At 44.9% G+C, this 18,371-nt stretch overlaps 1 protein-coding gene and 1 pseudogene across 2 annotated transcripts in view; both read right to left on the reverse strand.

Moving 5' to 3' along the window:
- The window catches only part of GABRR2 (gamma-aminobutyric acid type A receptor subunit rho2), a 41,539-nt gene that overhangs the window by 16,067 nt on the left and 7,101 nt on the right, over positions 1-18,371 (reverse strand). For both annotated transcript variants that reach the window (XM_071218596.1, XM_058307144.2), the window contains exons 2-3: positions 18,229-18,335; positions 280-347 (exon numbers count right to left, since the gene is read on the reverse strand). In XM_071218596.1, the coding sequence (XP_071074697.1) occupies positions 280-347; positions 18,229-18,335 (175 nt within the window). The remainder of the gene's footprint in view (positions 1-279; positions 348-18,228; positions 18,336-18,371) is intronic.
- On the reverse strand, positions 10,739-10,834 carry LOC111763209 (U6 spliceosomal RNA; annotated as a pseudogene).

Raw genomic sequence — 18,371 nt, forward strand, 5'->3', positions numbered from 1 at the left:
ACACAGAGATGGCAGGAAGCTAGGTCATCTCGTGAGCAGTGTTCCAAATGCAGGGCCTTTGACCTCACCCCAGGTGGGGTGGGTTCAGGAATACCCATTTAACCAATGGAGAACCACTGCTCTAGATTTCACTCCCCCTGGCAACGTCCAAGCCCCTCCGACTCCTGCTGCCACCCACACAGGCAGAGCCTGCACCCACTGAGGCCCCACCAGAGCGCCCACAGAAATTTAGCCAAATGATCATTCCCTGGCGGCTGCCCCACCCAGGGTGCAGCATACCATGTCCACCTCAGAGATGCTGTCCAGGCTCTCCACCTGCACGTCCACGCCCACAGGGATGGCAGGGCCTGCAAAGAGCAAAGGCAGCGATTAGGACGCATTCCTCTCTTCCACCAGGCTGGGATGGAGGGAGGAGCAGAGCCTGGGCTGGAGAGGGGTGAGGCAGTGGTTCTGAATTCTGGGAGGGTTTTCTTCCTAGTTCCTGACATGTTGGGTGTTGGAACTCTCTCTGAGAAGGAAGGGACCGTGTTTGCCTTATTTGCCATTCTTGAGCCAAGGTGGATCCATGCTGGCCTGATGAATACATGAGCTGGGTGTTCTTTTCCACATCCCAGGGCTGTCTCTGTAGCATTGAGGGAAATATGTTGCTCTAGAGTCCTGGTCATTTGTCCTTCTGAGACATCAAAAAAGGATAAAATGAGACCTTAGAGCCCCTGACCAGGGTTGGGGCACCCACATGGCTTGGTCTGGATTTCCCTGGTCATTCAAACTCCACCTAGGGAGCACCTAACCTAGAGCTGGACCCTGCCCTCTGAAGCCCTCAACCCAGCATGAGACGAGATCTTCTCTAGGCAAAGTTAGATCTCAGGGAAAGATGACACTGTCAGATTTTGAAATCCCTTCAGGACCTGTCAGATGAGAAGTACAGTTAATACCGAGCACGGAAGCTCAGCACTCAGCATTGAGCCATGGCAAGAATACTAAAACTATGTTTACGTGTGGACTCCTGTTCTACTTCTTGAACTGGGTGGTGTTTACACAGGTGTGTTCACTTTGTGATCATTTTTTAAGCTGTACACTTCTAATTTGTGTGCTTTTCTGTGTGCATATTATATTTCTGAAATGTTTTTGAAATTCTAATATTTTTTTAAAAGATTAGGATGCAGAAAACAAAAACCTGCGTCTGTCAAGCACATCAGCAAAGACTATTACTCATGGTGGAAAAAAACGTTTCCAGAGAGAGACACGTGGCAGCAGGGCTGAGCTCTAGGGGGCAAGGGCAGCCCCCAGCCCTGACCAGTGACTGCAGGACCAGCATGTTCTGGCCTCTCTGGTCTGAGCAGGGCAAAGCTTGGGGCAGCACGAAGAATCTAAATGTTAGGGAATGTGAAAAACTTTGGCCATGGACAGCAGGAGGGTCAGAGATCCTGACTTGGAGAAGATCCAGAAGGTTCAATCCTTACTTCCAGCCCAAGTGCATGTTGTGGGGGGGAGGGACGGGTCCTCCTGGAGGGGAATCAGAGCACGCCCCCCCCCCCATGTCTCCCCTGTAGGCTTGCTAATACTTGAAATAACATTAGTAAAGATTTGTTCTTTGAGCCCAATAGAAGTATTTTTATTACTGGTAGAATATTGGGAATGTTTTCTGTTCTTACACATGAAAGCAGATATGTAGAATGTTTTATTTTTCACCTTTATTTTGTTCCTCTCAGATAAATTAGAGTGCAAGGTGATTATCTTATTTTCCAGTCTTGCTTGAACACTGGCCTAGTAGGACAGCGGCCCATTAAAAATCCCTGCTCTAAGGCTGAAACCTCTTCTTATTCCAGGTTCCAGGAGGCTCCAGAAGTGGAATACTCAGAGTAAGGAGCAGGTCTGCTCCCAGGGCTGACTGTCCTGCCCCTCTCTCCAGCGGGATCTGCCACCCGAGGGAGGGGCTTGGAGCAGGACGCAGAGCTCTGGCTATGCTAAGGGCTCCCGACACGATCGTTGTGAGAAGGCAGGTTGGTGGGTTTCCCGGCCCCAGAGTCTGAGCTCAATTCCTGGTCAGCGCTGCCTCTCACGGATGGTGTGCTGCACTCTGCCCTGCCCCCCAGCCCCTTTCTCCCCTTTCCCTGAAGTGCCAAGGGAGGAAAGAATACCGCAATCACCCTCTTTGGACCCACTTCCCAGTGGCCTGGTTCTCACACAACGTGCTCAGTGTTTCCTCAGGAGGTGGTGTGGGCTAAGGACATTCTCCTGATAAAGCACATCGGCTTGCTTGGTGCCTGTTACTGCGTCTCTCTGTTCTCTGGGCCAGGCTTGCTCCAGATGCCCTTCTAAGGAGAAATTTGAGAAGACCTGTGAGGGTGTGGAAGTATCGCTCTGGTGGGTGCCAGGTTCTCAGGTGACCTCAGCTGATGGAGGTAAACAGTCTGCGCAGAGGAGGCTTCGGAGCTGCACTCAGGGGAATCAGACCTGAGGTCTGCCTGAGACCAGCGGCCCCGCCCTCCTTGGTCTGAGCAGCGAGGAGTTGAGACTTGCCTCGTGCCTGTCCCACTGCGTCAGGCTGACTCTCCTGGGCGCTACATTTTGTGGCCATTCCCCAGCTGGTTTAGGAAGAAATGCTTCCAGATTGCTAGTCTTTCTCCACCTCCTCTCATAAATACTTTTAGGTTTTAAGTGGGTTGAGTCCTATCAGGTGTTAGGAGGAAAAGTAATCTAATTAAACTAACACTGCTGTGGGTTTTTCTGCTTTAAGCAAGGGGTCTAGCAAGCCAAATAGGAGTCCTTGGTGGGACTTGAGGCAGTAGAGCCAAGGTCCAGTTATAGCCCTGGATTCTTCTTAGTTCCTAGCCTTTCTGCTATTATTTCTCCTCACATTGTCCTAGAAAGCACACCTTAGGAATGTGTCAATAGTGAAATGTATCAAGATATATGTAATGTCTTTCCCACCAACTCATCAAGAATAAATATGAAATATAGACATTTTCAGACAAACTAAAACAGAATGTGCCAACAGGTAGCCTGCTCTAAATAAAGGGCATCCTGTTCAACAGGATAGATTGTGATTCCAGAAAGTAAGCCAGAGATACAAGAAGGAATAAAGAACAACAAAAACAGGAAATAGGTGCATAATTATAAGTGAACCTTGACTGTATAAGACAATATTAACAATGTTTTGTGGAATTAAAAAAACACTTAGAATTAAAACACAATAAAAATACTATTTAAGGGTAGCAGATGTGGCTCAAGTGATAGAGCTTCCACCTAGATATGGGAGGACCTGAGTTCGATCCTGGGGCCTCCTGGTGAAAAAGAAGAAGAGAAAGTGTGCCCGTGTGGAAAGCCAGTGCCCATGCAAGTGCCCACGTGGTGAGCAAGTGCCTGCATGGCAAGCCGAGTGCCTGTGTGGTGAGCCAGTGCCCTTGCCTGTGCAAAGGAGTCACCCAGCAAGATGATGATGCACCAAAAAAACAGAGCGACAAGGGGAGAGTCAAGGTGAAGCACAGCAGAAACCAGGAGGTGGTGCAATTGACAGGGACTCTCTCTCCACATCAGAGGTCTCCAGGTTAGAATCCCTATGAATCCTAGAGGAGAGAAAATGAGAAGACAACACAGACAGCAAAAATAGCAGGGTGGGAGGAGGGGAAAAGGTGGAATAAATATATCTTTTTAAAAAAGAAAACTATTTAAGCTAAGAGATATAAAGAGAGTGAAAGCACTTTAAGATCTTTGCATTGACAACAGTAAAAGTAGTTAATTAACATATTAGTATGATAAACCAAGGATCCATATTATTTTCTGAGGAGCCACCAAAAATATAGTGAAAGAGTATATACGTTCCAAACTAAAATAGGAAGAAAAAAAGAGGAATAACCAAAAATAATCAAGTAAAAAAGGAAGAAAAGAGAGAAGGAAAAAAAGAACATAGAGTAGAAAAGACCTAGTAGGGCAGTAGATTTAAAACCAATATATAGGGAAGCAGACTTGGCCCAATGGATAGGGCATCTACCTACCACATGGGAGGTCCCCGGTTCACACCCCAGGCCTCCCTGACCCGTGTGGAGCTGGCCCATGCGCAGTGCTGATGCGCGCAAGAAGTGCCCTGCCATGCACATAGGGGAGCCCCACACACAAGGAGTGTGCCCTGTAAGGAGAGACTGAGTGACATTTTTAAGGACCTCATGGGCCTAGGAGACAGGGATTAAATTCCAGGTCACCAAGGGGGCTGTTTTGCACTGGGGTCTCAAAGAGTGCCCCCAAGGAGTAAAGGAGAACCAGGAGTAGATAGGCCCTTGCAATGTTTGCAGCTTAGCATCAAATCGTGTCAACGCCTGCAATTGAATTAAAGCTCTCTGGCATCCTAAGGTATTAGTGTCACCAAATACCTGGCAGAAATAAATGCAAATCCTATCTGGAATAAGATAACATCATTCTAGTTCTCCAATTATTTCTACCAAAAAATGTAAATACAATTTACAGTTCATAAGGAAAAATAATCAGGCACACGAGAAAATAAGACAGGAACAAGACCCAGCAGGAAAAATAGAGAAGAAACAGACCCATAGGGGCTTCAAATATTGATATGATAGAGACTTTAAAATAGCAAAATTTACCATGTCTAAGGAGATTTTTAAAAATTAAGATTAAGAATTTCAGCATAAAACTGGAAATGCTAAAAATAAAAAATCAACATAATTTGCCATATTAACAGACTAAAAGAAAAAAAATTGTTTATCTCAATAGGTATAGGAAAAGTGTTTGCTAAAAGCAGTACCCATTGATGATTTTTAATAAACACATACAATGCAGATAGGAATATAAGAGAACTTCCGTAATCTGATTGAAGGATAGCTACACTACAGCAATTATCATATTTAGTGGCAAATGTTGCAAGTTTTCCTTTGACACCAGGAATAAGACAAGAATGACTGTTAATGCCATTTTTATTCAATATTATATGGAGGTCCTATCCAGTATACCAAGGAAAAAAAAATTTTTTAAGCTAAAAATTGGAAAGAAAGAAACAAAAGTGCTATTGTTTGCATTTATATGCTTGCATATATAAAATCCAAAAAATCAACATGTAAAATAGAATTAATAAGAGGGTCTCACAAGGTTTTTGAATACCCAGTCAATACACAAAAAATTAATTGTATTTCTATATGTAAGCAAAGTTAGAAAAGGAAATTTTTTCAAAAATATCATTTAATGATATGAAAAATACCTAGATATAAGTACCTAGAAATCTGATAAAATATGTGAAAACTATAAAACATTACTGAAAGAAATTAAACACCTAAATAAATGGAGAAATATATTCATGGATTGAAAGATTCAGTATTGCACAGATGTAAATTACTCATATTTATCCATATAATCAATGAAATTCCAATCAAAATCCCATTACTAGGGAAGCGGCTGTGGATCAATCGACTGGGCTCCCGTCTACCATATGGGAGGCCCGGGGTTCACGTCTTAGGGCCTCCTTGTGAAGGCAAGCTGCCCCGCGCCCATGGAGAGCTGATGGCCCGTGCCCGCAGAGAGCTGGCACAGCAAGATGTCACAACAAAGGGAGACATGCAGACACGGAAGAACGCACAGCGAATGGACACAGAGAATAGACAGTAAGCAAGCTGCAAGGGGGGGAGATAAATTTATTTTAAAAATCCCATTACTGTTTTCTTGTAGACCTTGACAGAATGATTATTATGAAATTCAAAGGTTCAAGAATAGACCTTCTGGAAGAAAAAGAGGGTGGAAAGATATGCTCTACCAGAAATCAAGACTCATTATAAAGTTAATGAAGTAAATTAAGGCAGTGAAGTACTGGCATAAAGATAGACAAATTGGCAAATGCAACAAAGCAAAGGGTCCAGAAACAGATACACACATAGAAGGACATTTAATTTATTTAAAGGATATCATTGCAGAGCACTGGGGAAAGAATATCTTCAATAAATAATGCTCAGACAATTGCCTATCCCTATGAAATTCATTCAATAGATTAAAAAAATTCCAAGTCGATTGTAAATCTACATGTGAAAGGCAAAATGATAAAGCTCTAAAAGATAGCATAGGAGGATACATTCTTATCTTGAAGTAAGAAAATATTTAACAGGACACAAAAAGCCTAACCATATTAAAAGAGCAATAAATTTACATTAAAATTATGAACATCTGGTAAAACTAATCCTTGGTGTCAGAAGTCAGGATAATGGTTGTCCCTGTTGAGGGAAGAGTGAATGGGAAGACATGCAGGCCTCAGAGATTCTGGAAATATTGTCCCTTAATCTAGGTGCTCTTTACATGAATGTGTTCACTTTTTGGTAATTCATCAAGCTGTGTACTTATAGTTTGTGTAATTTTATGTATGGATATTATGGTTCAGCAACCCTTTTGGCTGACTAATACAAGTTCCATTATGAAAAAGCCAGACAACCCAATAGGAAAAGAGACAAGAGACCTGAGCAGGCATTTTAAAAAAGAAAACCACTGCACCTTTGTGAGGCCTGGACAAAGGAGCAGGCTCTAGGGCGGGTGGGAGGCCATCTCTCTGTGCCCCTCCAGTCCCCAGCCTGGGCCTACTATGTGGGTATGACAGTGGCTGAAAGGGAAAGTCTCAGGTCATGTATGTTACTACAAGGAAAGCTAAAAAATGTAACATGGAACTGCATAGCATAGTAAAACCTCATGTGAAATTTGAATATGAGTAATATTGCATACATAGGCCCATTTTTCTTTAAAACTGAACAAATGTGTGCTAATGTTGCAAGATGTTAATATCAGACAAAAAACCATTACGCTAAGTGGAAGAAACCAGACACAGATTACTACATATCGTATGACCCATTTATATAAAATGTAAATATAAATCAATTTGTAAAGATGGAATTAGATTAGTGGTTATGTAGGGATGAGGAAAGAATGCTAAGAGTGTGGAGTTTTTCTTTTTGGAGTAATGAAATTGTTCTAAATTATTTGTGGTTATGAATGCACAACACTGTGATTATGCTAAAAGCCATTGATTATACACTGGATAGATTGTATGGTGTGTGAATATATCTCGATAAAACTGCTTTAAAAACAAAAACAAGTTTGCCTGTGAGTAGTCATGACCTTTTCACGGGCTCTGTGCTTTCCTCTTTTAGGAAACAACACAGACATTTTCATCTCTGAGAGAGGTAAGAAGGACCTGAGCAGGTGTGGGGTGGACAGAGATTCAGAGGGAGGGGTATCCTCTCACCCAGCCCCTGCTAGGGTGTAACACTGATCTTAGTTTCCACCAGCATTGAGTCTCGGCTGGCACTTGGACCGCTCCCCCAGCGTGGTTGGTTGTCTCTCTGCTCACACCTGGGATGACCAGTCCAGGCCCAGCTGTCTTGGCATTGCTGGAGCAGGAGGGTTCTCATTACTGGGGTGGTATGGTTTGACTTTGGGTTTGGGACCACTTTTATTCCCTGCAGACAGAGGGCCCCTCACACAACCAACTCTCCCCTTAAAGCACAGGGAAGTAGAGATGTTCAACTCTCTCCTGAGTCCCAATTTCTGATTGTATAATGGGTTTTAAAAGAGGTCACCACTGGACATCTAACCAACTTCTTGAACATTACCTCCCCAAAGAGGCCTACCAGTTGGGGCCCAAACCAGCCCCCTCCACAGTCCCCTGTGGCTCAGAGGCATGGTGACCTCACAGGTCACCTGAGCTCAGATCCCTCAAGAAGCACCAGGCTGGATAAGGAGTGAGAGTGCCTTGAGGGCAAGGGCAGCTCAGAGGAGAGGCTGTTTGGGGCAAGAAGAATTGATTGGAGTGAGAAGAATTGATTCTTCCAGATCTCTTCCTGCTAGACTCCCTCTCCTGAAGGCCACAGCTCCTGTTCTGTGCCCTTTTCCTATCGCTAGAGCCCTTTTCCAGGTTCACATAACTGCCTCCTCCCCTTCCACCTCAAGCCCAGCTCCAGTAATGGCTCCCACTATCACCATAGCTCATTGGTTTTTCTTTAACCCTGTCCATACCTCATAAATAGACTTTAATTGAACTCTTCAACTGACTCTTTGAACACACCATCTATTTCCCAACTGGTACTATATCCTTTCCCAATTGCTTTTGCTTTTCCTCTGTGCCCCATCTCAGCAAACGGGCTCACCCTCCAACACTTAGGAGATCCCATCAGACACTAAGGCCTGACTATTCCCCCTCCTTGGCATTTTTCAGGTCTCTTTGCTTGTTTTTACTGCTTCAGTTGAATCCCTCATGAGCTCTTTATTTGTCCCTTTTTTCCAAAGATTCATTTTATTTATCACTTCACCACCACCACACCCCGTTTGCGGTTGCTGTCTGCTCTCTGTGTCCATTCACTGTGTGCGTTCGGTGTCTGCTCGTCTTCTCTTTAGGAGGCACCAGGAATGAAACCCATGACCTCCTATGTGGAAGAGAGGCAACTGATCACCTGAGTCACCTCAGCTCTCTGGTTTGTTGTGTCTCTCATTGTCTTTCCTCTTTGTGTCTCTTTTGTTGCATCATCTTGCTGCATCAGTTCACCATGCCTGCCTGCTGCATCAACTCGCCTTCTCCTGGAGGTACTGGGAATCGATCCCAGAACCTGCCATGTGGTAGGCTGAAGCCCAATCACCTGAGCCACATCCGCTTCCCCCTCATGAGCTCTTGTTTGGTCCATGGCTGAAGTGCCCAGCCAGGGGCCTGCATCTATTTTTTTTTAATATTCTTTTTTTAAAAAAAGATACTCAGATTACATAAATGTTACGTGAAAAATATTGGGTATTCCCATATGCCCCACTCCCTAGCCCTCCTATATTTTCCCACATTAACAACATCCTTCGTTAGTATGCTACATTTGTTACAATTGATGAACACATTTTGGAGCATTGCCACTAAGTGTGGATTATAGTTTACATTGTAGTTTACACTTTCTCCCACACATTTTTGTAGGTTATTACAAGCGATATAATGGCCTATATATGTCATTGCAATGTCATTCAGGACAATTCCCAAGACCCAAAAATGCCCCCAAATTACAGCAATTTTTCCAACTCCCTCCCCTCAGAACATCCAGTGTCCACTAGCACCTCAACAATGATAAAAGTTCTTCCATTGCTAGAGTCACAATAAGTCTATAGTAGAATAAGAGTAAGTCTACTCTAGTCCATTGTTCATTTCCCAGTCCTGAGGATTCTGGGATGGTGAAGCCCACTCTGCCTCTAATTGAGAAGGGGCTTAGATTTCATGGGGTAGATGGATGAAACTATCTTGCTTGCTATTGCAGACTCTCTCTGTTCCTTGAGATGGTCATTGTCTAGCATTATCTCCTTGTTAGTTATCCTAGGTGAGTCCAATGAACTAAAGAGTAGGTGTCGCAAATCTGTTGAGACTCAGGGTCCAACTGGTACATGGAGAACCCAAAATTTAAGTCTTTTGGACATACCTCTATCAACTCTAGTACTAACTATAGGTTCAAATAGAAGAGGTAGAAGAGTCATGTGTAGGGAAACCACAACTGAGTCCAACTCTGTCACAGGAGCATAAATTCCAAATTAGGGCCCACACTGGCAGGATGCCAAACTCCTGAGCTATCTGTCCTGCCTATAGTTTCTAGATGCCTCCAGAGCCCTCAGGAGACCCTCTATATGACACAATATTTACTTTGGCAGTCAAATGATATCCTGCTGAGAGGTACATAACTGTAAGTACTGGGATGACCTCCCAACTCACTTTGAAGTCTCTTAGTCATATAAACTCATTTGTCTTTACCCTTTCCCTCTTTTGGTCAAGGTCTTTTTCTGGTTGCATTGCTCATTGGTGCTTGGTAGTAATCCCTCAGTGCCAGGGAGGCTAATCCCCAGGAGTCATTTCCCACACTGGGGGGAATGTAATCCATTTAGATGCTGAGTTTGGCTTAGAGGGAGGTCATGTTTGAGCAACAAGGAGGCTCTCAGGAGGTAGCTCTTAGGTATCCTATAATACTATGTGAAGTTTCAATGTCAAAAGTAAAGGTTCATAAGTACAGTCATCACTATTAAGGGGCAATCATTGGTTCAACCTCCTTCACTAGTCTCTACCCCTTTTTTTTTTTTTTTTAAAGATTTTATTTTTATTTATTTAATTCCCCTCCCCTCCCCCGGTTGTCTATTTTTTCTGTGTCTTTTTGCTGCGTCTTGTTTCTTTGTCCGCTTCTGTTGTCATCAGTGGCACGGGAAGTGTGGGCGGCACCATTCCTCAACAGGCTGCTCCCTCCTTCGCCCTGGGCGGCTCTCCTTATGGGTGCACTCCTTGCGCGTGGGGCTCCCCTACGCGGGGGACACCCCTGTGTGGCACTGCACTCCTTGCGCGCATCAGCACTGCGCATGGGCCAGCTCCACACGGGTCAAGGAGGCCCGGGGCTTGAACCGCGGACCTCCCATGTGGTAGACGGACGCCCTAACCACTGGGCCAAAGTCCGTTTCCCTCTACCCCTGTATTCAGGGAATTCTTGCTGTCCCATTTGAGATTGTGGCAGAGCTCCCCAGGATAAGAATTCAATATTCTTTCGATTATTGTGTGAAACTCCACCCATTGCAACAATGCCCCAAGAGCACTTGAACACATTCACATGCCTTATAGGTGTGCCCCAGGTGAACCTCCTCCCATGCATTCCCCATCTCTGACACCCCACACCAATGATCCTCCCTTGCACAGAAGTTGTAACCCTTCTGTGACCCAAAACTTCTTCAAAATTGAAACCAATAAAATAATTGAATAAAAAATATGGAAAACTTCACACATTTGCATGTCATCTTTGCACAGAGGCCATGCTAATCTTCTCTGTATTAGTATATGTGCTGCCGAAGCAAGCACTGCATCCATTCTTAAGCCCTCCAGGCACCCTCCATTATGGCCCACATGATTCTTCTAAAGCTTAAATGTGATCCTGTCATTCCTCAGCCTAGGCTAAGGTGCTGAGAGCCCAGAGTCCCCAGTAAAGCCTTCCAGGAGCAGGAGGGCCCCTGAAGACTTCTCTCTGTGTGCCCCTGCCCTGCACCCCCTCCGCCTCCCCGGTCCCACACTAGATACAACCAAGTTGCTGCTGATCCCCTGACATGCTTCATGATCATGCTCATATAAATTGTGTAAATAACTCTAAGATGGAATCTAAAAACAATTATGGGATAAAAACATTATTTTAAAAAATGGTATAGGAGCTCAGAGGACACACATACATCATATGGGCACTGGTGACCTCAGCAGGTATTATGAAGAAGTTGAACTTTGAGCTGCTTTATTGAAGGGTGGATAGAAATGTGTAGGGCAGTGACAACATACAGGCTATCATCCTATCTGCTCATGTTCAAATGGAAAATTCTAGTTTTTGAAATTTTATCTTTTTAAAAGTGGAAGACTTGGGGGTTTTTCCTCCTTCATTTCAGCAACTCAAATTCAAGGTGTCACATATCTTATCAAATTCAAGAAAATTCATGTAAAATACCAGGAAAGCTTGCAATTCACCTAGATAGACTTCATATTAGTATATGAGAGAGGAAATGTGGGTCACCCACGTATCTTTGTTTGGAGAGGCATAAGTCTCAACATTCTAGCAGGAAATCGAACTTTAGGCAAATGGAAATACTCAAATTATTAACTCTAGAACTACATTTGCTGCTGGAAAAGATGACATCCATGTGCAGGCCTTCACAAATACTTGTACATTTTTCGTAGAGAAACTATCATCTCTCTTTTGCATTGGGAGGCCCAATTCCTGGCCGTCTCTTAAAACAGACACACTGAAATGAGTCCATTACACATATTGCTTCCTGAAGGGCAGAGCCTGAAACAGAGACTGGCCAGAAGGGCATGACCATCTCTGGTGCCTCTGTTCACAAGCATCCTTCCTCACCCCTAAGCATCTGCTGGTGCTCGTCCCTCCACATCTTTCAGGACTCCCTGCTAGTGTCACCTCTGGAATGGAGGATTTTCTGGTCCTCTCTGGGCAGAATGGACCATTCCCTCATTTCCCCCACACCATTAGTAGAGACATCCCCCATTGCTGCTAAGATACTTCATTCATCTGTTTCCCCAGCAGACTCTTCGCTCTTTGAGAACCAAATATTATCTGATGTAGAAGTGATGCATTGTAAAAAGGACTCCAATAATATGAGCTTCCCAGGCACAGCCGGCTCCTCTTTGTTCCCCCTCACTGGCTCTGTGGGGCAGCCTTTCCTGGATGCTCACAACCAGATCTGCTACACACACACTCACAGCCCATTCCCAGCAGCTCACAATTTGATATCTCAATGTGAGTATTCGTTTACACTGGTCTCCTCCACTAGAGAGTAAACTCCAAGGACTTTGTCTGTCTTGCCCCTCCCTAGGTCCCCAGTGCTACAGACATGGCCTGACACATCATAGCAGCTCAAAAATATCTGTCTATGAACGAAAGCATTGTGGTTGGGAACCCTGATCTACTTTGTTGCCAGCATTTTTCTTGAACATTCTGGCAAACTCCCTAGATGTGTTTCAAAATAATCCATGATTACATTACATCCTCCTTTCCCCTTCTATCTATAGAGTTAGAATTAAAAGTTAGCACTGCATCGTTTCTCCTAACAAATGGAGAGAAACTCTGGTGTCTGGGGGCTCTTCTAACCTGACACTCCACCTATCAGGCAGCTGGTTCCTTAGACAAAGTATTTTGTTTTAACTGACCCCTGGGATTTTTAGAAAGCAGTAAGTTATAATGCATTGTTTGGAATATCACCCACACCCAGACACACACACCTGTCCCACAAAACTGGTGCACTGAGGCAGGGCCACATTATGACTTTTGAGGGCCCTGGGCACTGTCTTCACGGGCCCTTTCCTCCATAAAAGACATTTAAAAAGTATATTTTACAACTGGTATAAAGAGAAATATATTAATATTATATATTCAAGGTGTTTTACACATAATATTACCTAAAATTTCATTTTTTTCTGGTTAAAAAAATTAAAACATTTTTGAGGGCTCCTATAAGTATTGTGGGCCCTGGGCACAGGGCCTACTCTGCCTAATGGATAAGTCAGCCCTGCAACAAGGGATGTAGGGCTAGAGAGGGCAGGAAAGAGACCCAGCAGGAAAAAGGGCCAACCTCACAGGAGTATGGCCTAGGCCAGTTATGTCACCTCTCTGTGCCTCAGGTTCCTCACCTGAGTATAATAGTATCTACCTCATGGAATTGTTATGAGGGTTACACTAAAAATCATATATGTAAATTATCTTGATTAGAATGGTTGGTGACACAGAATCATTATGATATGAGTATTAGTTGTCATTGATACTGCTTTTGCTGTTTTTGTTCCTAGCTACTTAGCTGACCCTCTGTGTTCTTAACCGACACTGTCCAAGAAAGACAAGGTAGAGTTTCCACTTATGGGGGACATCTTGCTTGGCCCTCCTAGAGCAGATACAGCTACTTTAAAGTTGCTTATTCAGAAAAAATATATATTTTTTATTTTTTATAAAATACAGGAGGCCTAGGTCACTAAGGGAATTTGAACTACCAGACATGGTGGCAGGCTCTTGACCTGGCTGAGGATGTTGCTGGTTAGGAAGGAGAAGACTTCCGGGACTAATCTGCTTCTGTCTTTTCTCCTTCTGCTTGACAGGGGTCAGGGTTCAGGGGGATTAGTGGAAGGCTTTGAGTCCTTTTAAAATGCAAAAGCCTCTGGGATACATGAATTTCTTAATCCCTTAACAGCCACATAAAATAAGAGTCTGATAGTTTAATACTTTGAGATTATTTATGAATCCCAAAATGAGAAAGATTATATTTGTAAACAAATTTATTTCTGTGGGTGTGATAGTCTTTGTTTGCATTAAATCCAGTTGTGATGTCTTTGATTAGATTACCTGTTAAGATTAGGACTTCTGGGAAGCAGACTTGGCCCAATGGATAGGGTGTCCATCTACCACATGGGAGGTCTGCGGTTCAAACCCCCGCCTCCTTGACTGGAATGGAGCTGACCCATGCACAGTGCTGATGCGTGCAAGGAGTGCCCTGCCATGCAGGGGTGTCCCCTGCGTAGGGGAGCCCCATGTGCAAGGAGTGCGCCCTGTAAGGAGAGACGCCTAGCGTCAAAGAAAGTGCAGCCTGCCCAAGAACGGTGCCGCACACACGGAGAGCTGATACAACAAGATGATGCAACAAAAAGAAACACAGATTCCCGGTGCCGCTGATAAGGATAGAAGCAGTCACAGAAGAACACACAGCAAATGGACACAGAGAGCAGACAACGGGGCGGGGAGGAAAGGGGAGATAAATAAATAAATAATAAATAAATCTTTAAATTGAAAAAAAGATTAGGACTTTTAGCAGTACACCATGCCTCAAGCAGGGGTGGCCTAGGGCTCTAGAGCAGGGATTGTTAACAAAGGATCCATGAGCTTGAATTGAAATTCAAAAAATCATTGTTCTGATGGAGGCCAGTGCCCATCCTCCACTGGAGGCACACATCACCTCGGGAGCTGTTCCACGGCTGGAATTGAAAGCTCCACTTACCAAACACAGGGAAGGAAGAGACAGGTGGGCATCAACTTCAGCTACTGATGAGTAAATTCAGTGGGCTAAAGTATAATCCTAAGAACAGCTAAAGTTTGCACCTGTCCAAGTCAGAAAGAGGCTGGTAGCCACCATCTTAACTCTAGCCTGACACAAGGGGAAGTGGGGAAGACTGAAAATCACAGTGCTGGTAGGGACTGGCTTCTTTCCCAAGGTCATATCGCAGCTCTAGCCTAAGCTCCAGCCCCACCCCCGGCAAGGAGGAAGCTGGGGGAACCTGTGCCCAGCCTCTCTGGGAAATTACTGGCCAAGCCACAGAGGCCGGTGATTATCCTACTTTGGCAGTGCAAGCCGCCCCAGGAGCTATTCTGTGGCTGAAATTGGAAGCTCCATTTCTCAAAAACAGGGGAGAAGGAGAGGGTTAGCCACCGACCTCAGCTACTAATTAGTAGACTCAACTGGCTAAAGTATAACCCTAGGAACAGGTAGGGTATGAATCTGTCCAAGTTGGAAAGAGGCTGGTGGCCACCATTTTGACTCTGCCCCCAGCCTGAGGGGAAGCCTGGCTGGCTGAATATCACAGTGATGGTAGGAACCGGTTTCTTTCACCCAGATCGGCCTGCAACCCTAGGCTAGGCTTCAGCCCCACCTCTAGCAGGGAGGAGGCTGGTGGGCACTGTACCAGCCTGCCAGGTAACTTCAGGTACCTTTGGCTGGCACAGACTGAATAATCGGAAGTCTACCAGGGCAACTGCAATCATCTTGGACCCACAGTGCATAGATTGCCACCCACAACTGCAGCTCCATCCCCACCCCAGGCAGGGGAGAAAGGGGTGAGAAGTTTCATCAGTCTCTCTGGGCAACTACAGTCTAGGCCTGCACAACTTAGATTATTCCACACAGCTGTGACTCTGCCCCTACCCCTACCAAAGGAGAAAGTTGGGAGGCAATGAGCCAACACAGCTTATAGCACCAACCACATCCTTGGCTCCTACTGTTACAACCAGCAAGGGAGAAAGGTCAGGAAGCCCTAAACTAAAGAGAAAAACTGCACCCAGAATAAATACTCTAGTAAGCCAGATGCCAAGATTCCAACAAAAAAAATTACAATCTACACCAAGAAACAGGAAGCTAAGGCCCAGTTAAAGGAATAAGATAAGCCTCCAGATGACATAAAGGAATTGAGACAACTAATCATAGATGTTCAAACAAATCTCCTTAATAAATTCAATGAGATGGCTAAAGAGATTAAGAATATTAAAAAGATATTGGGGGAAATGAATGTGGCTCAACCAATTGGGCTCCTGTCTACCATATAAAAGGTTCAGGGTTCGATGCCCAGGGACTCCCGGTGAGGGCAAGCAGGCCCACATGGAGTGCCGGCCCATGCAGGAATGCAGCCCCATGCAGGAGAGCTGCCCTGCATGGGAAGCCGCCTCATGCAGGAAAAGCCGCCCCACGCATGAGTGCTGGCTGACATGGAGAGCTGGTATGATGCAACAAGAGATTCAGAGGAGAGAAAATAAGAAGACATAGCAGAACAAGGAGCTGAGGTGACGCAAGAGAGTAATTGCCTCTCTCCCATTCCAGAAGGTCTCAGGATCGGTTCCTGGAGCCACCTACTGAGAATACAAGTGGACACAAAAGAACACACAGTGAATGGACACAGAGAGCAGATACCAGGGGAAGTGGTGGGGGGGGGGGAAGATTAATTAATTTTTAAAAATGAGGGCAAGATTAGAATATTCACAGATAAACAGAAACTGAGAGAATTTCTAACCAAGAGACCAGATTTTCAGAAAATACTAAAGGATGTGCTAGAGCCTGAAAAGAAAAGACAGGAGAGAGAGGCCTGGAAGAGAGTCTAGAAATGAAGATTATATCAATAAAAGTAACTGAAAGTGTCAAAAGAGTGGTGAAAATAAAATATGACAGATAAAACTCAAATAGTTAGGAATAAACTTAACCAACAATGTAAAGCACTTGTATTCAGAAAACTGCAACTTGATGTTAAAAGAAATTTTAAAAAGCCTAAATAATTGGAAGAACATTCCAGCTCATGGACCGGAAGACTAAATATCGTTAAGATGTCAATTCTACTCAAACTGATATACGGATTCATGGTTACTAGCAATGCTTCAATATGTGTTCATCCGTTAAAACAAATGTACTACACTAACGAAGGATGTCATTAATGGGGGAGAGTGTGGGAAGGGGAGAGGAGTGAATATATGGGAATCCCCTATATTGTCAATGTATCATTTATGCAATCTAAAGCTTCTTTAAAAATAAAATTAAATTCAGAAAAGATTAGGGCTTTTGATTTGACTATGTCAGTGAGCATGATTCAGGTTGAGTCCCCACCCCCTTGCTGGGTTTAATATAAACGGTCACTAACACAGACAGACACACAGGATGAGAGAACTCTGTCCTTTTTAATCCTGCCATGTGACAGAAAGGGGAAGGCTTGAGCAACTGGGGCCCTGGGGCGAGATTAGCCCTGATAGTTTACAGTTGACCTTGGGAAGAGAACAGAACAGCTGAGACTGATATAGGAGGCCTGGAAAGAAACGAGCCCTATGCCAGGAGAGAGAGGACTGCAGGGTCACTGAGCACGAAGCCTAAAGAGGCTGGGCCCCCAGAGCTCAGGAGGAAGTGGAAGCCCGCAGACATCGCCGCCATCTTGCTTCAACACATGGCAGCTGACTTTGGTAAGAAAGCACCTCTTCTGGTGCTTTCACAGCCTTGGAACGTTACACTTTTACCCCAAATAAAAGCCAAAAGATTTCTGGACTTTGCATTGGCACCCCTTTGGCGGACTAGCAACAGACAGCTAGGTTTTTCTGAAGGGAATTGAGCCAATATGTGCCAGAGCTTTACACACATTCTCTCGTTTAATCCTCACAACTCAAACGTAGGGATTATTATCCCCATTTCACACATGAGGAAACTGTGGCTCAGAGAGGGTGGGTGACTACGAAAGAGCACCCATACTCGTTCCCCCAACTCCAGGAGAACACTGGGACCTATGAGAGGATCAGTGAGAGAGGAGAGAGACCAGGAGGAAGGAAAGCCTATCCATCCTCTGAAATGCGCTGGGCCTTCCTCAGTTTCCCCATAACCACAAGGGGGAAGTTGGCCCAAGGATCTCTTGCATTCTGCTGTTCTCATACCTCTCCCTGCCTGATGGAGCAGGGCCTCATTTACGGGCCGTCCTTGGCATTGCTCCAGCTCCTGGGAGGCACAGCCACTGGTCATTCCCCTTTTGGGAGCAGGTCTGTGAGAGGGGCCTTTTAAATGGACTAAATTGTTGCTGCATTGGAAAGTTACCAGCTAGTCCCCTGACTACCTCCTTTGCAACCAAGCAAAGGGTCAGTTTTGTTTCCAGATTTAAACTATCTGTTCTTTTTATTATTTTTTTTTGGGGGGGGGAGAAGGGAAATTGGTGGCAGCAGGGTGGGTCTCCTTTCTGAATATAAACTGCTTAGCCACCAGTCTCCTCCATCAACAGCCCTCTCCACTCACTTTCTTCCAGCTCTTTTCTCCTTGGGAAAGTTGTTGACTCGAACTGGAGTTGGGCTTATTTGTGCATGGGGAAGCCAGAGCACTCGAGGGAGTGCTGTGCTCAAGAGAACCCCACAGCCAGCCAGAGCTGCACCACGCGGCCCCAGAGGCCAAGCCCCCCACCCCGACAACGAGGGGAGGACGCAGCCCTACCTCCAAAGGCGGGCCTCATAGTGAAGTCATGTTCATCCACCCGGAGAAGCGGCTGAGGCTTTCCTTTTTGGATTTTGGTTATGTCAAGTTTCTTCTTATATAAGTGGCTGCAAGGACAAACAAGAAATATTTCCCATCAGCCC

Source organism: Dasypus novemcinctus, chromosome 11 (genome assembly GCF_030445035.2).
Source record: "Dasypus novemcinctus isolate mDasNov1 chromosome 11, mDasNov1.1.hap2, whole genome shotgun sequence".
NCBI classification, from domain to species: Eukaryota; Metazoa; Chordata; class Mammalia; order Cingulata; family Dasypodidae; genus Dasypus; species Dasypus novemcinctus.